This window comes from Arachis ipaensis, chromosome B5 (assembly GCF_059453495.1).
Source record: "Arachis ipaensis isolate K30076 ecotype BB chromosome B5, ASM5945349v1, whole genome shotgun sequence".
NCBI classification, from domain to species: domain Eukaryota; kingdom Viridiplantae; phylum Streptophyta; class Magnoliopsida; order Fabales; family Fabaceae; genus Arachis; species Arachis ipaensis.
The window spans coordinates 154,978,547-155,004,142 of record NC_142440.1 but is presented as its reverse complement, the minus strand read 5'-3'; the positions used below and the strand labels follow the sequence as shown (position 1 = coordinate 155,004,142).

The 25,596-nt window shown below is 31.8% G+C and overlaps 1 protein-coding gene and 2 pseudogenes across 2 annotated transcripts; all 3 read right to left on the bottom strand.

Moving 5' to 3' along the window:
* Positions 1-4,354: 4,354 nt before the first annotated feature.
* LOC107641443 (chaperone protein ClpB3, chloroplastic-like) lies at positions 4,355-9,296 on the bottom strand (annotated as a pseudogene). Its single transcript, XR_015883385.1, has 10 exons — positions 9,249-9,296; positions 8,842-8,992; positions 8,574-8,723; positions 7,505-7,770; positions 6,355-7,281; positions 5,824-6,159; positions 5,201-5,244; positions 5,064-5,106; positions 4,485-4,579; positions 4,355-4,396 (listed from the first exon to the last, which is right to left on the bottom strand). The product of XR_015883385.1 is annotated as a chaperone protein ClpB3, chloroplastic-like (transcript).
* A 232-nt stretch (positions 9,297-9,528) lies between these two features.
* LOC148566301 (F-box/kelch-repeat protein At3g06240-like) lies at positions 9,529-10,683 on the bottom strand. Its single transcript, XM_088486349.1, has one exon. The coding sequence runs from the start codon at positions 10,681-10,683 to the stop codon at positions 9,529-9,531; it is 1,155 nt and encodes a 384-aa protein (XP_088342475.1).
* Positions 10,684-13,479: 2,796 nt separating this feature from the next.
* LOC148566300 (F-box protein CPR1-like) lies at positions 13,480-14,610 on the bottom strand (annotated as a pseudogene).
* Positions 14,611-25,596: the final 10,986 nt, after the last annotated feature.

Here is a 25,596-nt window from a genome sequence, read left to right as displayed (position 1 = left end):
TCTTCTTAGTTGTTTTAGATGTTACTGTTCTTGTTGTTCTAGTTCTTCTGGTAACTGATTTTTGGGAGTATATTGCGTGATTTGGTGGGTGTATATTGAGTATTTTGTTGGGTGTATATAGCATAATTTATTGGGTGTATATTTCTGAACTGATATACTGTAATATAGTCAACAGTTGCAACTGTTCTAATATTTGCTTGTCCATGGGTGTATATTGCTTGACCTTGTATATTAATGCATGTTTGAGTGATATCTGACTGATATCTATAGGTGTATCTGACTCATATCTATGGGTGTATCTGAATCATATCTATGGGTGTATCTTACTGATATCTATGGGTGTATTTTTCATTTCAGAAAAAATGGCAGGCAGAAACTAAGCTGAAAAAAATGTAAGAACAAATATATGTCTTAGATGAAATCAGTTTTATATAATAGAAATATATCTGACTATAATTTTGCTTTGTTTACAGCAAATCAAAGACCTTAAGTGTGCAACACATTTGTTAAGTGAGAAATTCAGAAACATGAGCGAGGAGAAGAAACCAATTGTTAGGGATTTGGGATTTGGTGGCCTGATGCACATCCCGCCGCTAAGGGTGCATCACCAAATTGTCAGATAGATTCTAAGGATATTGACACTGATTAATGTAAATGTTATATAGTCCTGTAACAAATTGAACTCATGCTGTAAAAAATTTTCAATTATAATCCAGTTTATTGTAAAATTTCTTTCAATAATTAAACTCTCTCTGCTGTATTCAAAATGTATGAATTACAAGTACTATAATATGAAGAAAAATATCAAACCAAATATACACCCATAACCTGCCATTTTTTACACCCAAAAAAAGTTGAATATACACCCAAAAATCTATCCCCCTGATGCTTTATCCCTAAAATCCTGAACCCTAAACACTTAAAACCTAAACCCTAACCCCTAACCCGTAAACCCTAAAACCTAAACTGTAAACCCTAAACCCTAATACCTAAAACCCTTAAACCGTTGTAAAAAAAACAAACAGTATTTTATAACATAAAAACAAGATTCTGAAGTATATATATGTATATATATGTAAAATGTGAAATACAAGAAAATTCAGAAATACACCCAAAAGAACACTGCTTTTACACCCAAAAGAATGCATGCTCTCGCTCCTTTGTGTGCTTCTCATCCCTGCCCAGAAGTGGTGATCCAGATAGATTAGAACCCATATATGACGGTCTTCATAGAGATCTGCAGAATACACCCAAACACAGACTATAAATACACCCAAAAAAAATTAAATTTACACCTCTGCTGCAGATTTTAAACAAACATTACCTGAAATCAATTGATATTTTAGATTTCTATTTTCCCTCTCTGCTATATGTAATCAATTGATTCTTAATCTCGTTTCCCTTCCTATTTGTGCTCCAAACTCTTGTAAAAAATCCTGCAGCCTTGGCGTAGTTCCTGTAAACTTTTCCAGCATCTTCAAGGGTGGTAAAGGTCATTCCAACCTTGGGAACAAACTGGTCATCAACAATAGAGAGAGGCTGCAGAATACACCATATCAAAAACAAAAAATACACCCAATCATGTCTGATCTAATACACCCGAACGATAACAACTCAACTAAAATAACAAAAAATTCAAAGTAATCGTATGTAAATCAAACCTCAGGAACTACGTTAGATTCAAATTCATAATCTACTTCGCCTTGATTCAGCTGACAATCTGAGGTTGAATCATCCATTATCTTCAAAACGAGTTCAAACTTTGATTTCAGAAACCAGAAAATCAAAAAGAAAACGAAGCTGGAGTTACAGAGAGAGGAACTAACGTCAATGACGAAGAACAAACCAGTGAGAAAGGAGGAGAAAAGAACGATCGAAAAAGTAGGGGAAGACGCGCGAGAAGAAGAACGAGCAAATTTGAAAAGAAGGAGAACGAAGAAGGAAACAAATCTTTTAAATTTGGTAGTTATATATAGCGCGTGTAAGTGACGTAGTACTTGCAGCGTGTTTTGGGGGATTAGGGGTTAATTGACTTGTAATTCTTACAAGCCCTAATCACTTGTATGCAGAACTTTTCCGAAAGGAAAATACAGCCAGTCTTATTTCCATTCACATTTCACATATCTCTAAATTTTATAATATAGATAGAAGATGACTCCAACCATTGGAAGGAAAATAAAATCTTGAATGCAAATGGACATTCAGAATTGTAATGGTTCATATAACTTTAAGGAAGCCAGTAAATAACAACAAATTCAGAAATTAATAAATATGATAATGATAAAAGTAACAGTTAAGAGAATATATGAATATGTAAACTTTTAACATTAAAAATGCAAAGAGATATTTTTTCTTCTTATGTTGCTAAAACATAATGCAATTGGATTACCAAATGTTCAAGCATCAAATACTAACTAAAGATTAATGTTTCTCATTTGTATGGTCTAACTTCCCTGCTCACAACATACATGCTCATATTGTACATTACTTCATAATTTCAGTTTGTTTTTGCATGATATACTTTAACTGATAGCTTATTTCCACTAAGGTAGTTAGTGATATCAGTGCACTTAGGAGGTTGTATTATAATATGTACAAATTTTCTTATTTCACAAAAATAGTTTTGCACTTGGTTGACTCGGTTAAGTAACAATAGAAGAGGGAAGTATGTAATGCATGAATCGTAATAAAATAATGGCCTAATTAAGCAACAAGATCCATTAGTTTGCCTTAGGTTTCTTCAAATTTATTACCATGATAATATTCTGGGGTAAAAAGTAAGTGAAAGATTATCGTGCAATTTTATGTTCATCTGTCCTGGTTTTTTTCCTTGGTACTGTTCACTAATTTAGACAAGTGCCTTTCTCTAATATGCCTTCATTTTCAGGATTGTCACAATACACATATTTCATAACAATTTGATCACCGGTGAAAACTCATACAGCAAACTCTCTTGTTGATTTGAGGAGCTGTTTAATTTAGCCAACTCAGATTCAAGTGCCACTTCTCAGTACCAATTTAGCATTACCGGTTTTGAGCTCTATAATGAATAGGTCCTGTTCTCTTTTACTTACTGTATACAACTTTTCTGGTATCTACTGTTTGCTTCCTGGTTTTGGTTGGCAATTTTCTTGTATACAACTCTTAAAGTTGTTTATTTAAAAAAAGCCAAGTTCCTAGTTGTTTATAAGTTATCTTGGAAGTGATTATACTCCCTGTACAGATTGCACAGAATATAAGAACTCAAGTAAGACTTTATGTCACTATCTAGCTATTCTTTGTAAAATGAGTGGAGGAACTTTAATTTTCAGGAGGGGGAGACTCACATAAAAATGGCAAAAACAATTTTTTTTTTGTAGTTGCTGCCGTGTTACTCTGTGATTGGTTATTTATGTTACATTTTGTAACTTCTCTTTGTAACAAAAATTACAACCAAAATATATATTATTAGAGATGTCAACCAACTATTTTAATGGTGTATGCATGGAAATGTGAAACTGTATTATGTAAGATTATTATATATCTAGGTCGCATGCATGGACTTCTTCAATCAAAAGGAGGGAAGACATGGTAAAGGATGATGACACTAAGAGGCTCTACCATTTCTACTTTAGCAATAATTTTGTATATTATTATTACTATTATGCATAACAAGTTTGAACTCTTAAGTTAGCTAGCTGAATTTGATTTACATATAATGGTTTTTCATATGAAGCTATTCTATGAAATATTTTCCCTTAAATTTGTTTGTTTAGTTGCATATTTTAATGCACAATCTTCTCAATGAACATTACAATGAGCATGTAACTAATTTAAAAATCATGGCTTGTAACTTTATTGTTGTATTGATGTGAACAAGCTTGAAACTTACAACCAAAGGTCATAACAACATTCAATTAAAATCAATCCCACACATAAATGGGGACACCTTGTTCTTGCCACAGAGAAGGAGAAAAAAAATTGTATTCCATACAACAAAAATGGTAGCATACAAAGAAGGAAATTTTTTTCCATTATTTGTTACCTAAAAGTACAGGGACTGGCCCCAGAGAATTAAATGGCACCAGGGTCAAGCACCAAAAATGAACTGTAAAGAATAGACTAAAACAAAAACAAGGTTGGGGAAAAAGAAAAAGAAAAACCACTGACATGCAACACACTTTTTTTTTGTGTTTGTCAGAATCTCTCAAAATTGTTCTAGCCATATCAGCCATTAAAGGTGTGAGTTAAAGCTTCTTCAAGGGATGACTTGGCATTGCCTTGCAAATCCTCGAGTACAGCAGATTTCTCACCAGGTGACAGCTTGTTCGGTGATTTCTTTAAGGTGTATTCAAAGCCGAAATTGCAAGTATCCTTGTCTGAGGAAGTTGACTTTTCAAATTCTTCAAAAAGTGGCCTATACGAGCAAAAGCATAAATAGTAAACACAATGCACAAAAGATAGCACAAAGGAGGATTCAAAAGTATATAACAAGCAATACAAACCAGTTGTTTCACTCAGGATTCTAGTTGATGAATTTGGGTGGTTCCGAGAAGCCAAAGCTAGCAAGAGCAAAACTCTGTTAGCCATTAAATTATACCTGAAAGAGAAAAGTATTTTATTGAGCCAAGGCTTTGAATGTGCAAAATTATAAAATAGAAAGCATTTACAAGTCAAAAAGATGTAAAGCAGAAAGCAAACTAAAGATGAATAAGATAAAACAAAAGTAGTGAAGAAACAAAGCCTAAAGCATGTGTCAGGCCATCTCAATCTATAGTGAGTGTTAAACAACTTTAAAACCTAGTCAAATATGAAAAGAAAGAAGGCCAAATGAGTTGCCATTTACCGCCAATGCAAGCCTGTGGAATCAAAACTCATAGAGCCAATCTGAGAAACCAAATATGAAAATCCCAGTCCACAAGTATGGTTGTCTTTGTCTGATATCCTAAAAAAGCTTTTAGATACTCTAGAAAATTGGATGTTGTACTTTACAAAAAGCTGTTGAAAATCAGGAACTATTAAATTATATCAAGACAATAAAACTACAATACAAGTCAACAATCATCTGAAGGGGATAAGTCTACCTCATTAATTGCTTTCTGAGCTTTCAAGGATTCATGATGAGAACTTCAAGGAGAAACCAACAACATATTAGTCTCTCAAATTACCCATAGCACAACAATTTCTAACTACAATGGGAAACAATGAAAAATGGAAATACCTTGAGAGAATAGCCATGATAAATGAAGAGAATGACTTCAGATCCTGGAATCAAATAAAGCATATAAGAAACATGAAACTAATAATCACCCAGAAAGATATGTCAATCTCATCCAGTTAGCTAAAGTTTTGTTGTTGTTATTAATTGAAAGATATATTAGAAAGTGTAACAAATATTTTAAAGGATAAGAAAGAACACATCTCAGAAAATGAATATGTTGACAGAAGAACGGGATTAAAAGTAAAGCTGATTATTGTGTAACGGAGTTCTGCAGTCGGGAAAATGTGTGACCAAAACTGTAATTTAACGTCCAAGTTCGGCACAGCTTAAAAACAAACTAAGCCTTGTTCATATTTAGCACTGTTAACATCATGAATTATGATGGGTTAATTTACTAATCTCACAGTAGATATGTTATTAGATAAATATTTATAATACTTTTGAGAGACAAGTGTGAATTATGAAGTGTGGTATTTGTATTGATCATTGGTCACTAAGCAATTTTGTTACTATATATTTGATGCAAACTATACCAGGATCATTATTCAATCGGTTTAACAAAACCAATATACACTCAAAATTATGTGATACTTGGTATGTGATACGATAAGGAACTATAATGCCTTTTAAGATGTCTGTGGAAAAGGTTCCAAGCTGTCTTGAGTGGAAGGTTCTGCTGAATCAGGTTCAATCTTTCTAAAAGTAAGCTTTTGTTGGGGAAGTTGGCCGTTGGAAAACGCTGTGACTTCTGTGTCTATTAAGATTGTGTCTTCATCCTTGAATTCTCCTCTAAGAATACCCTTGGCAAGTTCATTCTCTACATTCTGCTGAATCACTCGCTTTACTGGCCTTGCACCATAGTTTGGATCATACCCTAGACTTCCAAGAAGTTCAATAGCAGCATCTGTCACCTTGATTTTCATCTTCTTGTCCGAAATTCTCTTCTGCATGCACTCCAACTGTAATTGACAAGAGGAGGAGTGTGTTAGACCATCGACTGTAAGATGAAACTTCGAATTTTAACAGGTCAAGAATGTAGTTAGCATCAATCATAGACTGATCAAGCACACTAATCCTGATGAGAATCATCAATTAATTTGGACATAAGAGAAATTTTCAAGTGTAGCTGAAAATGTACTTGGTAGTTAAATTACCTGTAACCTCACAATGCTACTAATTTGTTCACGATCTAGAGGCTGGAAAACAATATACTCATCAACTCTGTTCATGAACTCTGGGTGGAAAACAGCTCTTGCTGCGTCCAGTACGCACTGCTTTATGGTTTCATAAGTTGATCCTTTCAACTCGGTCTCATCATCAGTGTTGATTATGTATTGGGATCCAACATTCGAGGTCATAATGATAACTGTGTTAGTAAAACTCACTGTGCAGCCTTGCGAGTCGGTCACTCTTCCATCATACAAGATTTGAAGGAATACATTGAAAACATCTGCATGTGCCTTCTCGATCTCGTCAAACAGAATAACAGCATAAGGTCTGCAGCGAACTGTCTCAGTAAGTTGACCTCCCTCTTCATACCCAACATATCCAGGTGGAGCTCCAATCAATCTTGAAACTGCATGCTTTTCCATGTACTCACTCATATCGATTCTTACAAGTGCTTCTTCTGTGTTGAACAAGTAGGAAGCAAGTGCCTTAGCCAGTTCTGTCTTTCCCACACCCGTTGGTCCCATAAACATGAAACTAGCAATTGGACGATGAGGATCCAAAAGACCTGCTCTTGACCGTTGGATTGCCTCAGCTACTGCCCTAACAGCAGGGTCTTGACCGACCACACGCTTATGGAGCACATCTTCCAAATACAACAACTTCTCCCTCTCTGATTGTTATAGTTTTGAAACAGGTATACCTGTCCACTTGCTTACAATTTCAGCAATACCATTTCCTATAACTTCCTCCCTCAGCATAGACTGGCCGGAGCTCATGTATTCATCCAATTCCTTCTCTGCAGTTTCCAGTTGCCGTTGCAAGGAGTTCAGACTGCCATACTTTAATTCAGCAGCACAGTTAAGATCATACTCCCTCTCAGCCTGTTGGATCTCAAGATTCACCCTGTCTATCTGCATATGTAGATTAACCAGCGATGAGTATCTGCTATTGATGTTCAATTTACAATAATCTTTTACGTGATTAAATTTATATTCAATTATAATCACCAACTCCACCTGTTTACTAGCACATGTTATTTAAGTTGATATAAACACGAGTACAAAACAAATTTCACATACATTTCATCAATCTATTTTAAACAAGAGAGTGAACACTTGAATAACAATAACACACCTCTTCTTTGATTGATTAAATTCGAGTCATTACTGACTTTTCATGCTCCCACTGTTCAGTGAGCTCAGCCTGTTTCTCTTTCAAAAGAGAGAGCTCTGTCTCAAGACGATTTAGCCTATCTCTTGAGGCCTTATCTGTATCATTTGTTAGAGACAGTCGCTCCATCTCTAGTTTCAAGACTGACCGGTTGATCTCATCAAGTGCAGTAGGTTTAGAAGTAATTTTCATTTTCAGTTTGGCAGTGGCTTCATCAACCAGATCAATAGCTGTAGAGGAACCACTGTATATTCATATCAAAAGCTATCTATCTATCTATCTATCTATCTATCTATCTATCTATCTATCCATCTATCTATCTATCTTATAACAAAATTTTCAGGCAAATTTTAACAAAGTTTCAGCACATACTTAACAAAGAGTAACAAATTTTTCCAAATCTTTCTAATGTTAAGCATATTAGAAAAAGAAACCCAACTTTCAGGAGACAGTAACAAAATCATGAAATTTGAACAAGATCAAATATAGACCAAAAACAGAACAACACTCACGGAGCCAAAAATCAAGAACAATCAGCACAACATACTAAACAGAGCCAGAAATCAACAACAATAAGCAACTAAAATTAGAATACAGCAACATATAATCACCCTAAATCCTAAAATCAATAAATCTATCAACAAAAATTCAAAAACAGCAGATTCAGAAGTTAAAAAACACTAAATCAGCAGCAGCAACATAACAAGTGGCATGACATTCAGAAATCAAAAGCACATCAACAGAGCAAGTAGTTAAGTTACAGTGGTGATATCACTCAGATGCATGTCAATAAAAAATAAAGAACACATAAAAAAGCAAAACAGCAACACACAAAACAGCACCACAGCAGAAGATCATTCAAAAAAATATCACAACACACAAAAATAGCAACACAGCAGAACTAGAGCTCATTAGTAATCAAATAATCATTCAATAGAAAATTAAAACACAAAACATTCAAATATTCAGTAATCAAATAATCATTGAAAATGGAATAAATAAAAAACGCAGAAGAAGTTAGCAGTGAACTGACCGTCAAAGTCTAAGGTTTTTTTCTTGGTTGAGCTTCTGCTCTCTGAACTCGAAGGAAGGAAACTGGAATGGAGATGGGTTTTTCTTCTGAGCAGCCTGAGAAGAGGGGGGCAGAATCGTGACGGAGACAGAGGCCAGGCGACGAACACAACTCAGAAGACAGTGGTGGGTTGGAAGAATCTGCGACGACCAGACGAAGACGATGGTGACTGAGCGCCCGACGGACGGCGGCAGGAGCGCGATGGAGCAGATGAATACCAGGAACTGACGCGCAGAGGTCGAGGAAGAAGAAGCTGCGATTCTTGAAGGAGGAAGAAGCACGGATGACCAGACGACGATGGTAGTGCCTGAGAGCGACGGACGGGGTGGTGGAGAAGCTAGAGTTTCTGTTTCAACTTCCTTTTTTGATTTGGGGAGGAGCTGTTAGAATAGGGGTATTCAAAGGGTATTTTTGTCTAATCAAATAAAGAAATGATATTTAAATTTTTTTATAAAATTAAATAAATAAATATTTTTAATTTTTATTTAATTAAAAGGGTATTTTAGTAAAAGTGGTGATATACTATATATTTAAAAAAAAAAAATTAAATACTGACATGGAAAATAAATTCCACATATCTTATTCTTATTTATTCATATTTTAAACGTATCAGTACGTATTAATTTATCAACGTACCGTAGCAAACACCTTTGTATAATGGACAATTATCCCATTTGTTTTCATTAAACTTCATATATCTAAAATTTATTATTTTCTAACACCAAGAGTCTTATTTTTTAAAATATGACACATAATTGACCATTTTAAAATATTAGAATGTAATACAAATCAACTTATCAAATCAATTTCAACTATCAACATGAATATTAAAATTAATTTTCATCTTAGAAAGTTTACATACTCTTTTTATACTCCATTTAAATATATCTTACATTTAAATTTATATATTTACTAATCAATTAATTTCTTTAATGAAAGAGAAGAGGCTTTCTTTATAAATCCATGTACCAAACATGCTTGTTTTGATATTAATATTGTGAATTACTTTGCCCGTAATAACATCAAAGGAAGCCAATTCACTGCTGTGGTTTCTGATAAAAAATATTAGATCACATTTGTGGCCCATTCTCATTGGACGACAAAATTCTGATGGAAATGGTTCAAGTGTAAAAAGCTTTACCCATGATTCTTTCACACCAACTTCACCCAAAATAGATATTTCAATGCAATTATTCTCAGCAAAAGAGGAAATCAGAGTAACAGACTTGTTGAGCACTACCAAACTTCTGATAGGACTATCATCATTTTCTTGCAGCCAAACAATTGATGTGATTTGAAACGTTTCAGTGCTCAGATTAAATGACACAAGTACTTGTTCTTCTTCGAGTCCATTAGTGGCATACTCGCTACCCCACCAGTGGCATATTCCATTCAAGTACGCTACAGAAGCATTATCTATATGTTCCCTCTTAGTCATTTCAAGATCAAGTTTCTTCCAACAATTACTTTTTAGACTATAAATTTGCCAAATTGTTAGAACAGGCTCTTCTACAAAAGTATGACCATGAATATAATATACACATTGAATCACTTTATAATCATCATTCACATTATCATAACCAAATCCATGAATACTTATTTGCCGATCAAAGCCGGGCTCATCATCAGTAATACCCGGAGGAATAATTTTACGCTGGTCGGTCTTGGGGTTCCAAAGTCCTATTTTTACATCAAGACCTTCTTCTTCATAGTGACATATGATACCATTAACACAGTCTAAAACTTTATAAAAACCATTGTCTTCAAACAAACTTGGCAAAACTAACGTAACTATGTTTTCGTACCTTTCTCCAGAAAGCAAATGCACATCATATTCATAGACGTCTCCATCGCTTCTTTCGTCATGAAAATATCTCCATAGAAGGAGAGACGATGAGTGAGTAGTTTTATATTTTAAATTCTCGTAGTACATGCTCTTAAAATTAGAATTCTCAAGTAAATTTAGCCAAGATTTATGCACGCAACTAAATCGCTTCAAAGACTTAACAGGTAATTTTGCTAGAATTTCCAATACAAGATCCTTAGGAATCTGATCGCTATGAGTTGCCATTTGCACTGAAGATGAAGATAGAACAACAGAGGATAGAGTTTTGCGTTTGTGGTGTGCCTCGTAAAATGTAATGAAATATAAATTAGATTCCAACATATAAGTTTAGAAAAATTTTAATGGTATTACATTTTTGTCGCTTTATTTGTTTCTTTCTTAATCAAGATCTCCCATATATAGGACTAAATATCAAACCAATCAAATTGATTGATTGGGAATATATATCACAAACCTAAATAGAATAAAAGGAAAGCCGATCTAAATTGTGAGCACTTGATTTGCAATTACAGACATACATGTATAATTATTACTCATTAAGCTTAGTTTATTGTTAAATAATACTAGATTCTACTAGTTCTAAAAAATAAACAACCTAAGTTAAAAATAATTACTTATCATTAATATTTTGTCTGTACAAAATAGGAAAGTAAATGAATCTTAAAATAGATCTAAAGTTATTGCTATTTGTGCTATATTGTTGGGCAAATAAAATAAAAAATTTTGTAGGTTAAATCAAAATTATGTGATTCGAAAAAACAATAATATTAGGAAAATAATAAAAAATTAGAGCTGAAAATAATTTCATGTCATTAATATTTTGCCTGTACAAAATAGTAAAGTAAAGGAAAAATTATTCTAAAGGACCGTCAGGAAGATTTAATTATTAAAAATGACCTTTAATACTAAAATTATTAAGAAGAACCAAATTTTTTTATAATATTTAAGAAGAAGAACTAAATTTTTTTATAAGGAGATAAATATATCTTTAATTATTTTTTATTTACCTTTTATAATCTTTATGTTGATAAATTTTATTTCTCTAAAAATTTTAATAATTTTTATTAATAATTTTTATTTATTTTTTTATTTTTGTGATCTTTACCCAACGAGAAAAATAAAGCTAAAAGATCAGAAAAGTAAACAAATAAATAAATAAATAATAAAAATTACTAAAATTTTAGAAAAAATAAAAATTGTTAATATAAAAATTATAAAAAATAAATAAAAAATAATTAAAGATATATTTGTCTCTTTATAGAAAGATTTGGTTCTTCTTCTTAAATATTATCAAAAGATTTAGTCCTTCTTAATAATTTTAATATTAAAGATCCTTTTTAATAATTAAATATTCCTAACGGTCCTTTACAATAATTTTTCCTAAAGTAAATGGATCTTAAAAGAGATCTCAATTTATCATTATTTGTGCTACGTTGTTTGGCAACTAAAATAAAAAAGAATTTTGGAGGTTAACACAAAATGATATGATTTGAAAAAATAGTAATGTTAGAAAGATCATAAAAAATCAGTTCAAACTTGTTTTATTTAACATTCATTAATAGTTTTATCATTTTGAATAATAAAGAAATATAAAAGTAAATTTTTATCATTTTGCGCTACTACCAAAAGATTTCAGAGAGGAATCAAAATGAGAGAATACAAGATGAAAAAATGTTATATTCAACTCAAAACTTTAAACGTCAAGTTAATACGTCTCTTATCTTATATACTTTTCACTTATTCATATTTTTTTAAGACTAATTCCTTATACTCCTCACACTTGCAACCCTAACAATAATTTAATGATAAAATAATTAAAAAAATAAGATGTAGAAAGATATATGATTATCCAATTTTTAAAGATGTAGAAAAGCATTGAATCAAACATGTAGAAAGTGGACGGACAAGGAAGAGAGAAGACTATGCCATTTGAATTATAATAACGGCATAATCTTTCCTCCTCACTTAGAAATCTCAGGTTATTTGAATCTCATTCCTAACTTTGAAAAAAAAAAGAAAAAAAAAATTTTAAAAATAAACTTAATTATACAATAAGAGGATACATTTAAAGAATAACTTAATTATAAAGTATTCCTAAATATCAACCAACTTTGGTTAAATTTAAAAATCCAAATTAATAGTGTAGTTAATTAGTGACTAAATAAAAAAATTGACATGTCATAGAGAATAAATTATATGTTAATTGGTTAAAAATTAATTTTTTTTAAATACTAATGTATAGATCTGTGTTTTATACGAGCATGAAAAGAAATTCATAATAAACAAATATATTGCATATTATAACTTTTTGTCATATATAACTGATTAAATTGATGATATATGAATAAAATTAAATAGTTAACTACCATAATATAATTTATGAGCATGCATTACCCAAATTTTTTTACTATTCAATATTTAGAATGGTATTTGTCAAGTAATTTAAAATAATATTTAATTATTTTATATTTAATATATTGTAATTGAAAATAACATTTTAATATGAATTTTTACTATAATAAAATTTACAACATAATAATTAGTCTTAATGAATAGAAAAGATTTATATTTTTATGTATTTATATGTTTTATATTTATTTTAAAAAAATAAAATGTTACATTTTTTATTTTAAAGTGTTCTATATTAAAAAATATTTATTTATATTCTAATATTTTCTATATTTATTAAAATTCCTCAACACTCGTCTTTTATAGCTTTTTTTATTTTCATTTATATTATGAAATCCAATGAATCATAAGAGTAGCATATTTATAGCTTCTTTTATAGCATATTTTTAAATATCCAAAATTTATTATTTTCTAACACCAAGAGTCATATTTTTTAAAATATGAAACATAATTGACCATTTTAGAATATTAAAATGTAATACAAGTTGACTTATCAAATCAATTTTAACTACTAACATGAATATTAAAATTAGTTTTCATCTTAAAAAGTTTACATATTTTTTTCATATCCGATTTAAGTATATCTTACATTTAAATTTGTATATTTACTAATCAATTAATTTCTTTGATGAAAGAGAGGAGGCTTTCCTTATAAATCCATGTACTAAACATACTTATTTTGATATTAATATTGTGAATTACTTTGCCCGTGATGACATCAAAGAAAGCCAATTCACTGTTGTAGTTTCTGATAAAAAAATATTAGATCACATTTGTCCATTCTCATTGGATGACAAAGTTGTAATGAAAAGGGTTCAAATATGAAAAGTTTCATCCAAGATTTCTTCACACCAACTTCACCCAAAATGGATATTTCAATGCGATTATTCCTAGCAAAAGAGAAAATCAGAGTAGCAGACTCATTGAGCACTGCCAAAGTTCTGATAGGGCTATTATCATTTTCTTGCAGCCAAACAATTGATGTGGTTCGAAATGTTTTGGTACTGAGGTTAAGTGACACAAGTACTTGTTCTTCTTCAAGTCCATTAGTGACATACTCGTTACCATACTCCATTCAAGTATGCTACAGAAGCATCATGTATATATTCCTTCTTAGTCATTTCAAGATCAAGTTTCTTCCAACAATTATTTTGTAGACTATAAATTTTTCAAATTGTTAGAACAAGCTCTTGTAAAAAAAATTGGACCATAAATATAATATACACATTGAATAACTTTATAATTATCATTCACATTATCATAACCAAATCCATGAACACTTACACGCCGATCAAAGCAGCCGGGCTCATCATCAGTAATACCTAGCGGAATAATTTTACACTCGTCAGTTTTGGATTTCAAAGTCTTATTTTTACATTAAGACCATCTTCTTCATAGTGACATATGATACCATTAACACAGTCTATAACTCTATAAAAACCAATTTCTTCAAACAGACTTGGCAAAACTAACGTAACCATGTTTTCATACCTTTCTCCAGAAAGCAAATGCACATCATTTTCATAGACGTTTCCATCACGAAAATATCTCCATAGAAGGAGAAACGATGAATAAGCAGTTTTAGATTTTAAATTCTCGTAGTATATGTTCTTGAAATTAGAATTCTCAAGTAAATTTAGCCAAAACTTATGTACGTAACTAAATCGCTTCAAACTTAACATGTAATTTTGCTAGAATTTTCAATACAAAATCCTTAAGAATCTGATTGCTATAGGTTGCCATTTGCACTAAAGATAAAGATGGAACAATAGAGGATAGGGTCTTGCGCTTGTGATGTGCCTCGTAAAATATAATAAAAAATAAATTAGATTCCTACATACAAATTTAGAAAAATTTCAATGGTATTACATTTTTGTCGTTCTATTTGTTTCTCTCCTAATCAAAATTTCCAATATATAGGACTAAATATCAAACCAATCAAATTGATTGATTGGGAATATATATCACAAACCTAAATAGAATAAAAGGAAAGCCATCTAAATTGTGAGCACTTAAATTGTATTTGCAATTACAAACATAAATGTATAATTATTACTCATTAAACAATACTAGATTCTACTAATTTAAAAATAATAAACAACCTAAGTTAAAAATAATTACTTATCATTATTATTTTGCCTGTACAAAATAGTAAAGTAAATGAATATTAAAATAGATCTCAAGTTATTATTGTTTGTGCTATGTTGTTGGGCAAATAAAATAAAAAAAAATTTTGGAAGTTAAATCAAAATGATATAATTGAAAAAACAGTAATATAAGGAAGATAATAAAAAATTAGAGTTGAAAATAATTCCATGTCATTAATATTTTGCCTGTGCAAAATAGTAAAGTAAATGAATTTTAAAAGAGATCTCAATTTATCATCATTTGTGCTGTGTTGTTTAGTAAACAAAATAAAAAAGAATTTTGGAGGTTAAATCAAAATAATATGATTCGAAAAAATAGTAATATTAGAAAGATAATAAAAAAATTAGTTCAAACTTGTTTTATTTAGCATTCATTAATAATTTCATCATTTTGAATAATAAATAAATATAAAAGTAAATTTTTATCATTTTGCACTGAGTGTTGCGTTATCATAGAGGAATCAAAATGAGAGAATACAAGATGAGAAAATGTCACATCCAACTTAAATCTTTAAGCATCAAGTTAATAGGTTTCTCATCTTATATACTCTTCACTTATTTATATTTTTTTCGACGTAGGACTAATTCCTTATACTCCTCACACTTGCAACTTTAACAATAATTTAATGATAAAATAATTAAGAAAAAGTAGATGTAGAAAGATATATCATTATCCAATTTTTAAATATGCAGAGAAGCATTGAATCAAAGATGCAGAAAATGGACGGATAAGGGAGGCGAAAAAGAGAGAAGACTATATCATTTGAACTATAGTCTAATGGCATAATCTCCCCTCCTCACCTAGAGTTCTCGAATTATTCGAGTCTCACTTCTAACATTGACAAAAAAAGGAGGCAAAAAAAAAGTTTTAAAGAATAAACTTAATTATACAATAAGGGTATACGTTTAAAGAATAACTTAATTATAAAGTGATCCTAAATATTAACTTTGGTTAAATTTGAAAAATCCAAATTAATAGTGTAGTTAGTGACTAAATAAAAAATTAACATGTCATAGAGGATAAATTACGTATTAATTGATTAGAAATTATCTTTTTTTTTTAAATACTAGTGTATGGATTTCTGTTTTTTTTTTAACCAAAGATAAGAGACTCGAGCCCGTGACCTCTTAATTGAGTATGGGGAGACTATGCCATTTGAGTTATAACTCATTTACATCTCTGTTTTTTACGAGCATGAAAAGAAATTCATAATAAATATATTGCATGGTATAACTTTTTGTCATGTATAACTGATTAAATTGATGATATATGAATAAAATTAAATAGTTAACTACCATAATATAATTTATGAGCATGCACTACCCAAATTTTCTTACTATTCAATATTTAAAATTGTATCCGTCAAGTAATGTAAAATAAAATTGAATTATTTTATATTTAATATATTATAATTAAAAATAACATTTTAATATGAATTTTTACTATTATAAAATTTACAACATAATAATTACTCTTAATGAATAAAAAAAATTATATTTTTATGTATTTATATGTTTTATATTTATTTAAAAAAAATGTTGCATTTTTTTATTTTAAAGTGCTCTATATTAAAAAATTATTTATATTCTAATATCTTCTATATTTATTAAAATTTTTCAACACTCTTATTTTATAGCTTTTTTTTTATTTTCATTTATATTATGAAATCCAATGAATCAAAAGAGTAGCATATCTAATGCATATAGAGTTAGTTGAGCTTATTTTAGAAATATCTTTTATTTAAAATTGTATGTTCAAATTAAAATCTAAAATAAAGGAAATTAGCATTAAAGTCCTTGTTGAACATGTAATAGCAACCTAAGCACTCATCTAGAATTTTCACTGGAAGATAAGGGAAACCCTTATTATACTTTTATTTCTAGAAATAGTTCATGCAAAGGAAAGAAGAAAGCTGAAAATAATGTAAAGATTTTTAAGTTACAAATACAACAAACAAATTAAATTAAAGCACGTGCTATCTAGTTGCTCAATAACTAAATTTTTTTAAAGTTTGATAATTGAATTTGTGAACCAAATTTGCTTTTTGGAAGTAGTAGAGGACACTAAATGAGATCTGAACCAGAAGCATTGATGCATATGTCAACTTGGTAGAGCCAGCTATTATGTTCAGAATCCATGTTGCAGTTAATCCCTGGAGTAAAACCTATTTCCTCTTTTATGTCATCTGTAATGCTCTCTATGCTGTAAAATTCATCACCTGGTTCAATCTCTGGAATACATTTTCATCCAATCATTACAATATGTTTTCCCTAATTTAATTAAGGTAAAATGGTAAATTATGTTTAGTAATTATTAACTTGGAGAATATTATACATTACATACACTTAAAAAAACAAAAGAAAATATTTGACTAGAGTATTAAATTTGGCCACAAAAGATTGAGACGGTGATAAAACTGATTATAAAAGATTTAAAAGCAACTTAGTATTCACAAAAGATAACTTCCGTTAGTCGAATCTAACCAAATGTCCATTGATGGATAATGGCGTTAGTGATCGATCCTAGTTGTCTCGTTAGTGTCCAAGATGGCACTCTGACATGACAATTCTATTAAATAAATAGATTAAACAATTTTAAGAAATTAAAAATAAAATAAATCCTAAATCCCCAAATGTGTTGTTGTTATATCCTAAATCACAGCAACCAGATTGAAAAACCCTATTTAACAAATTAGACACCTAACCTGGAGTAGAAAAGAGAATACAAGGTATGGCAAGGCAACGATTGAACCATGTTAGTTCGATGGGGAATAGTAGTGATTCTGGAGCTTCCAATTTCAGAAGGAAGGATGTGATGAAAGTTGATGGCAAATGTAATTGTGGACTCAATGTGATGTTGTTGGAATCTGGCACTATGAACAATCCTGGGAGATGGTTCATCTGTTGTCCTCTACGGGCGGTATGCATTAAGTCTGAATTTTTTTAATGGCTTTTGAGTTTCTGTGAGTTACATTGAAGAAATTTATGTATTTGTACACAAAGGACTGTCAATATTTTGTCTGGGTTGATGATATTGAAGGTGGTTGGTGGGTTTGTCCAGAACACTAATGGGGGCAAAAAAAGATGAGGTTGAAGCTACTACTCAACTGAGAGAATTCAGAGGAAGCGATAATAATGAGGCAAAGAAGAAGATTGTGACGAAGATGGGGAAGCTTAAAGCAGAAATTCAATATATGAAAGTGTGGCTTGTTATGCTTTCTCTGGGTTTGTTAGTGTGTTTCATCATGAACATTTTGTTAGTGTTTAGGGTGAAGTAAGAGCTCTGTTAGAAGATGATAATGGTTTAGGGTTGAATCTGTCTTCTCTTTGAGTCGTGTAGTTATTGATATTTGTATGAAATGAGAATGAAAACTTTGACAATTATAGTCACGTTTGTTTTAAAATTAGACATATGTGACCAGTTTTTTTTTAAAATATGATACATATAACCATTTTTAATTAAAAAAAGAGGAGTGCTACACATACAAGTTATTTTTGTTTACAAGTTGGGCCTAACACACGCGTTACAAAGAAGAAGCAAAAGAAGAAGAAGAAGAAGTTGGGTCTAACACGCGTGAATATAAATGACTTGTATGATTTGTATGGAAAATTGATCTCTCTTTGCCTTCGATCTCCTTTTGTTTTTTTTATTTTCATAGTTTCTGAAATCAAGCTTTGAAATTGTTTTGAAGATGATGAAACTTCAGAAATACACCCGAACGATTAGAAAAATACACCCAAACGATTATAGAAATACATCTAAAGGATTATAGAAATATACCCAAAGGATTTAAGAAATATACCCAAAGGATTTAAGAAATACACCAATATAGGGAGAGACAGTATATTTCTTCTTGAAATCAATACACCCAAAGAATTATAGAAATACACCCAAAGGATTACAAAAATACGCCAAAAAATTTAAGAAATACACCCAAAATTTGTTGAAGTACACCTTATGCATAATTCAGAACTCTTTCTCTTTTTCCTCCTCATCTTCTGTTGCTGCTTCTTCTTCAAAAACGATTTCACAGAGCTTGATGTCAAAAAACAATGGAAACCGAGAATAACGAAGAAAGAAAACAAAAAGAAAAGCACGTAAATGAAGAAGAAGAAGAGGAAGAGGAAGAAGAACGTGTAGCAAAAAGAAGAAGAAGGAGAAAGAGAAGGCAAGAAACGTACCTTGAATAATGTTTCTTCATTTTTTCTGGTGATTTGATGAAGGATAAAGAGAAAACGAAAAGAGGAGAAGAAATTTCAATAAAAAAAAGAGGGAGGAAGAGAAGAAAAAGAGACAAAGAGAAAGAAGAGGAAGAGGAAGAGGAAGAGGAAGAGAAAGAGGAAGCACGGAGAAAGAAGAAGAAGAAAAAGATGCACAAAAAAAACGTAAAACGACGTAAATACAAATGACTTGTATGGAAAATTACTTGTATGTGGAGAATTACTCTTAAAAAAATGACATATATAGACAGAAAGGATGAATCAGTCAATTAGATATCAAAAATAGCACTTGCAATAATATGTAGCCAACATCTAAGAAGACTATTTTAACAATACTAAATCCATTATTCACATTATCTAGTAGCACAACTATGCTGTGTCATAATCCAAGAAAATTACATAATCGAAACCAACACTAAAATTAAAAGTAACAAACATCAAAAGTCTTTTTCAAGGTCTAATGACGATTGTTTAAGTCAGATGCAGAGTTAGATAAAATATTAGAGAGACTAAAAATATTTACGAAATAAAATAAAACTAAAATAAAATTTTAAGTAGAGCTAAATTAAAATTAATATATAATTTACATGTAAACATTTAAAATTAGGGAGGACCATTGTCTCCTTTGTTCCAATGTGGCTCCGCCACTGGTTTAAGTAGCAAAAAAGATAGGAGTGTTCAGTTACATCTATAAATCACCAAAAAAAAAAAAACATAGAAGCAAAGTACAATACTAGAAATCACAAGCATCATCAAGTTAGGGTAGAATTGCTACTACCACTGGAGAATACGTTGATTGAGTTAGGTGTTGGGGCTTTAAAACCAGGAATTGGCCCTCTTACTCCAGTACAGTTGATGTTCCTCCCATGCTCGGATTAGGCATGAACTGCATGAATTTTCTTGTTGTGCCAACACTAGTACCTTGCATTGTCTCTGGGGCCACAGTAGGGAGAGATGGGTTTGTAGACGATGGAGGAGGCCTTAACTGGATATTAGTGAATGTAGGAGGCGACATAATTTGATCTTGGTGACATATTCAATTTGAATAACAACTAGTTAGCACACCTAGAAATTATTAGATCCAATTATCACATTTTGGTTTAAATATGTTAGATGTATTAACTTGTGGGGCAGCAACCTGAGAGCTAAAGTTTCAGCATCTGCACATTCAATCACTCAAAACAAAGAACAATGACCATGGGAACAGAAGAACCAACAATATCAGTAGTAGAAACAGACCAGAAAATAGCAATGACCAAAAACAAAATAGCAATGACGAGCAACAAATTGAGATAATTGAAAGGGAGGGGCCAAGTGTTACTATATAGAAATTATCCTAAAAGGTGATGATAGGAAAAAAATATTATTCGCAAAAAATAAAATTTTTAGATTCTATTTTTAAATTTATGAATCTCAAGGGAGTACAAAAGAGACTAATATGCAAACATCTCTCTACCAATTTTTTGCATATTGCATCTATCCCAAAGCAGCAAAGCAATTTAGAAAACTTTCAATTACCAAAAAGAAACTGAAGCAAACTATCATCTTTTCACAAATTTTAGTACTACTTGGCTACTTGCTCCCATATTTTCTATGATGATATACTAACATATTTAAACTTGGAAACCATAGAATGGAAAAAGGGCTAAACATTCACAACTAGTAATATGTTTTGGAAAATTGTTTATAAGGATCAAGATTGGTGATTCACTACACAACTTATATAACAGTTTCCATAAAGTTTGTAATCGTATAACTATAAAACTGATAGAGATGTTGCCACAAATTTCAATTGAGAAGTGCTAGATATGCATTTTAATGGCATATATATTGGTTTGTAGTGACCTATTCCTAAAAAGCAAAAATATTTAACAAAATTAAATACCTCTTGTCTAGTATATCCAATCAGTTTAAAGGATTTTAAATCCCAAAACTTCACTATTTTGTTCGTTGACCCTACAAAATCATTTGTGATATTAAAAAGCATAAGAATAAATGTGTAGATTGATAGAGAGTTCTCATCTTTTAGGTATCATGTCATAATTAAATGAACCAAGATTGGAGAAAATAAATATACGTATAAATGCCAAGATACATCCCATAATTTTCATTTTAATCCATTTTCACATTGGTTCTAAAACTACCAAATTCATTGTTTCTTTTTTAATTCCCCCTCCCCCTTTTTTGGAGGAAAAAAGAAGATACTTCTGAAATCTTTGACACCAGAAACAAAAATATATCTTGACGAAAGTAAGTTGATGACATCTCATGTATTTGGAGCAACACCTCTTTTACTCTCTTAGAAAGAAGGTGTAATGATGATGATTGGATCTGATATCATCTTCTCCATTGGATTCGATTTCATGGAACCAAGATGTATCAAAATCCATGAGCAAGGATGGCTTAATTAGTTGCAACGGTTGAACAATGTTCTCCTCATTTCCCATGTCTAGATACTCAAGAACATGTTTCACATATTTGAAATTGAAATCAATGTCTTCATCATCTGATTCAATGATCATGTGCCTTTTGTTGTTGCATTTGTGTTATTTAGTAATTCAATCTCCAATTCATCCATGCTAGAGTCCTTTGTATTTAGTTCTCTACCTGCTAACATTTGGAAAAAGCAAAATTGGATTATATTAAAAGAGAGAAATGAATATTAGCTACAATGTTGTTGTATTTGAGTATTTGACAAAGAAAAAATAGGATAATTTACTGAATAAAAAAAAAATCACTTTTGAAATGTATCTATATCTTATTTTTTCTTGGGAACATGCAACTCAAAGAGTACTACACTAATCTAATTATCTAATGCATATAAACATAAGAGTAAATAATCCTTTCTAACCATAAAAGATGGAAGCGCTGACAATACTGGCCATGACTAATTTAAATATACTTTATAACCATGAAAAATTTATTTCGTTTGACATTTCTAACCAAACATTAATTTGTAAGATGCACTGTTAGTTTGGCCTCCCACGTGGCATTTACTAATCCAATGTGTTAATATACTATTTTAATTTGAAAATAAAATAATAATTCACTTTTGTCCTTAGCGATACTCTTGGGTTCCAAAGCTGAAACACAAAAGAGGTTCGTGAGCAGAGAAGAAACATCTGAAGGATTACTGTGTGTTCATAACACACGTAGCGAAAGAAAAGAAGGTAATCCTAAAGATCTATTTTGTGCTTAAATTTTATTCAAATAAACAATATATAGATCATATCTAAATACTTGTGTACGCTAGTAAAAATCACTTTCTCCTTCGATGGTACGAAGGTGCTATGCGTATCCACACCGAGACCAACCTTTGCTGTTAACTCTTTGACCAATGGACATCTGATCTAAATTGAGAAACCTCTTGCAACTCTTTGCACATCATAAAATTCTTCTCCAAGAATCAGGCTCACATACGTTTATATGTGTAGAGGTAAAGGAATAAAACCCTTGTGTTTTATTCTCCTCTGTATCTCCTCTACTCTTGGCATTCACATATATATATAGTATGAAATTTGTTAATGATTTTAAATTTGAATCTCAATTCAAATTTGAATCGTATCTTACTATTTTAAACTTGAATCTTTCAAATTTATGAATCATATCATAACTCAATTTGAAACAGAATTAGTTAGGATCTCATCCTAATTTAGAATTCAAATTTAGAAATAGAATAACTAATTATTCTCTCATTTAATATTCTCAATTATCATGTTATTATTATATTCTTGGTACTAGCAAAAAATATAATAATATTCTATTTTGAATTAATATAATTATTTATTTGATCAAATCAAAATAAGATTAGAACACTCGTTAGTGTGTGACCCCATAGGTTCAATACTAGTAGTAAATTAGTCATACTAAATTTACTAATCAAGGTTGGTGTTCATGCCCTGGGTCGAGCTGTACGATCCGGGCTGATTAAGAGACAAGTCGACCGACCTCTTCAGGTACGGAGTCCCCGACCTCTTATCGAAGAGTTCGGCCAAATCACCACAGAAGCCCAAAGCAGACCCAAACAAAGGAACACAGCCCAATCTAAAGGCGGTTCCCCTAAAAAAAGATAAGATGACTTCACTCAAAGATAAGATAAAGATAACTATCTTATCTCTAGAAAGGTCACTCCATACTATTATAAATACACTGGAGCACCCAGGTATAACTCATACTCTGATTCTACTAAAAACCTGCCTAAAGCCCGTGCTAACTTAAGCATTGGAGTCTCTTGCAGGTACCACCCCCTCCGGTGACAAAGGATCAGCAGCACCATCAAGTCCAACAAGTCGGACACATCAGCTCCGACCACCACCACAGATCTCGTCCGAGATCGACCTACAATTTCAGGTAACCCTCAGAATATTGGCGCCGTTGCCGGGGAACCTGGAAGTCATCCCATCATCATGGCGGACAACCTTGACAACGACCACGATTCTGATCTGGAGAACAGGACACCGCATAAGAACGCGAACACCACACCAAAAGATATATCTCAATCAAATAAAGAAAAGAATTCGCCAAATAAAGAAATCATGGAGGCACTTCAAGCTCAACAAGATCGTCTTTGGTGGGCGTTGAACGCCCAGTGAAGGCTTCTTCACTGGCGTTCAATGCCTTCCCATTCTCCTCCCATTCGGCCTCAACCTCTATAGTTATGGCTTTGCACTCTTTTCTAAGATTAACCTCAGTATTACTAGGGAGAGTGTGAGGAGGGATCTCATGGATCCTCTTGCTCAGTTGACCAACTTGTACCTCCAAGTTTCTAATGGAGGACCTTGTTTCATTAATGAAACTATGAGTGGTCTTAGTGAGGCTGAAAACCGTAATGGCTAAGTCAAAAAGGCTTTGCTTAAAGGTCTCCATATTTCCTTGAGAAGATGGGAATAGTGGTCTGTTGGTGAACCTATTTTGGTTCCTGCCACCTTAATTGAAACCATGCTGAGGTTTTTGTTGATCCTTCCATGAAAGGTTAGGATGATTCCTCTATGAAGGGTTGTAAGTGTTTCCATAGGCTTCTCCCATGTAATTCACCTCCTCCATGGTGGGTTGATCAGGATCATAAGCTTCTTCTTCAAGAGAAGCTTCCTGATTACTACCAACTGCAGTTTGCATCCCAATGAGATGTTGTGAGATCATATTGACCTGTTGGGTCAAGATCTTATTCTGAGCCAAGATGGCATTCAGAGTCTCAACTTCATGAACTCCTTTCTTCTGAGGGGTTCCATGATTTACAGGATTCCTCTCAGAGGTATACATGAATTGGTTATTTGCAATCATCTCAATGAGCTCTCCTGCTTTTGCAGCGTTTTCTTCAAGTGGAAAGATCCACCTGCAGGGCTGTCCAATGAAATTTTGGACATCTCAGACAAACCATCATAGAACACGCCTATGATGGACCACTCTGAGAGCATGTCTGGAGGACATCTCCTGATCAGCTGCTTGTATCTTTTTCGAACTTCATAGAGGGATTCACCTACTCTTTGTCTAAAGGGTTGAACTTTCACTCTAATCTTGCTCATGCTTTAAGGAGGAAAGAATTCATCAAGAAAAGCATTAACTAGCTTTTTCCAAGAGTCAAGACTCTCTTTAGGCTGGGCATCCAACCAGTTTTTAGCTCTGTCTCTTACTGCAAAGGAAAAGAGCATCAGCTTGTAAATCTCTGGATTTACTCCATTAGTCTTTACAGTATCACAAATCTGTAAGAACTCAGCTAAGAACTGATATGGATCTTCCATTAGAAGTCGATGGAATTTGCAGTTTTGCTGTAGAAGAGAGACTAATTGAGGCTTAAGCTCAAAATTGTTAGCTCCAATGGCAGGTACAGCAATGCTTTTGCCATAAAAGTCACAGGTAGGCATGGTGAAGTCACCAAGGACCTTTCTGAGCTCCTCTTGTGGTTCGGCCATGTCTCTGTGTTCTTGTTCAAAACTTTTTGAAAGATCTCTTCTGGAGTGTTGTGCTTTAGCTTGTTGTAAACGCCTCCTTAGAGTCTTCTCAGGTTCAGGATCAAGAGTCAAGAGGAGTTCTTTATCCCTGTTCCTGGTCATAAACAAGAAGAAAGAAAAAAGAAAGAAGAAGAGACCACGCCAATAGGCAAGAAGCTCCTTCTTAAAGTTAGAAGTAGAAGAAAGAAGAAAAAGGAAAGAAATAAAAGAAGTAAAAGAAAAATACCTTGAATATAGTAGATAAGAGTAAATAAGAGAAGATAGAAGGAAAGGAAATCACAAGAAAGCTTTTTGTGCCAATTGGCAAGAAGCTCCAAGTGAGATGTGAAGAAGAAAGGAAAGAGGATAAAGAATTGTAGGCAAAGAGTTGAAGAAAGTAGAGTTGAATGAATAGAGATAAGAAGAGAAGAAGT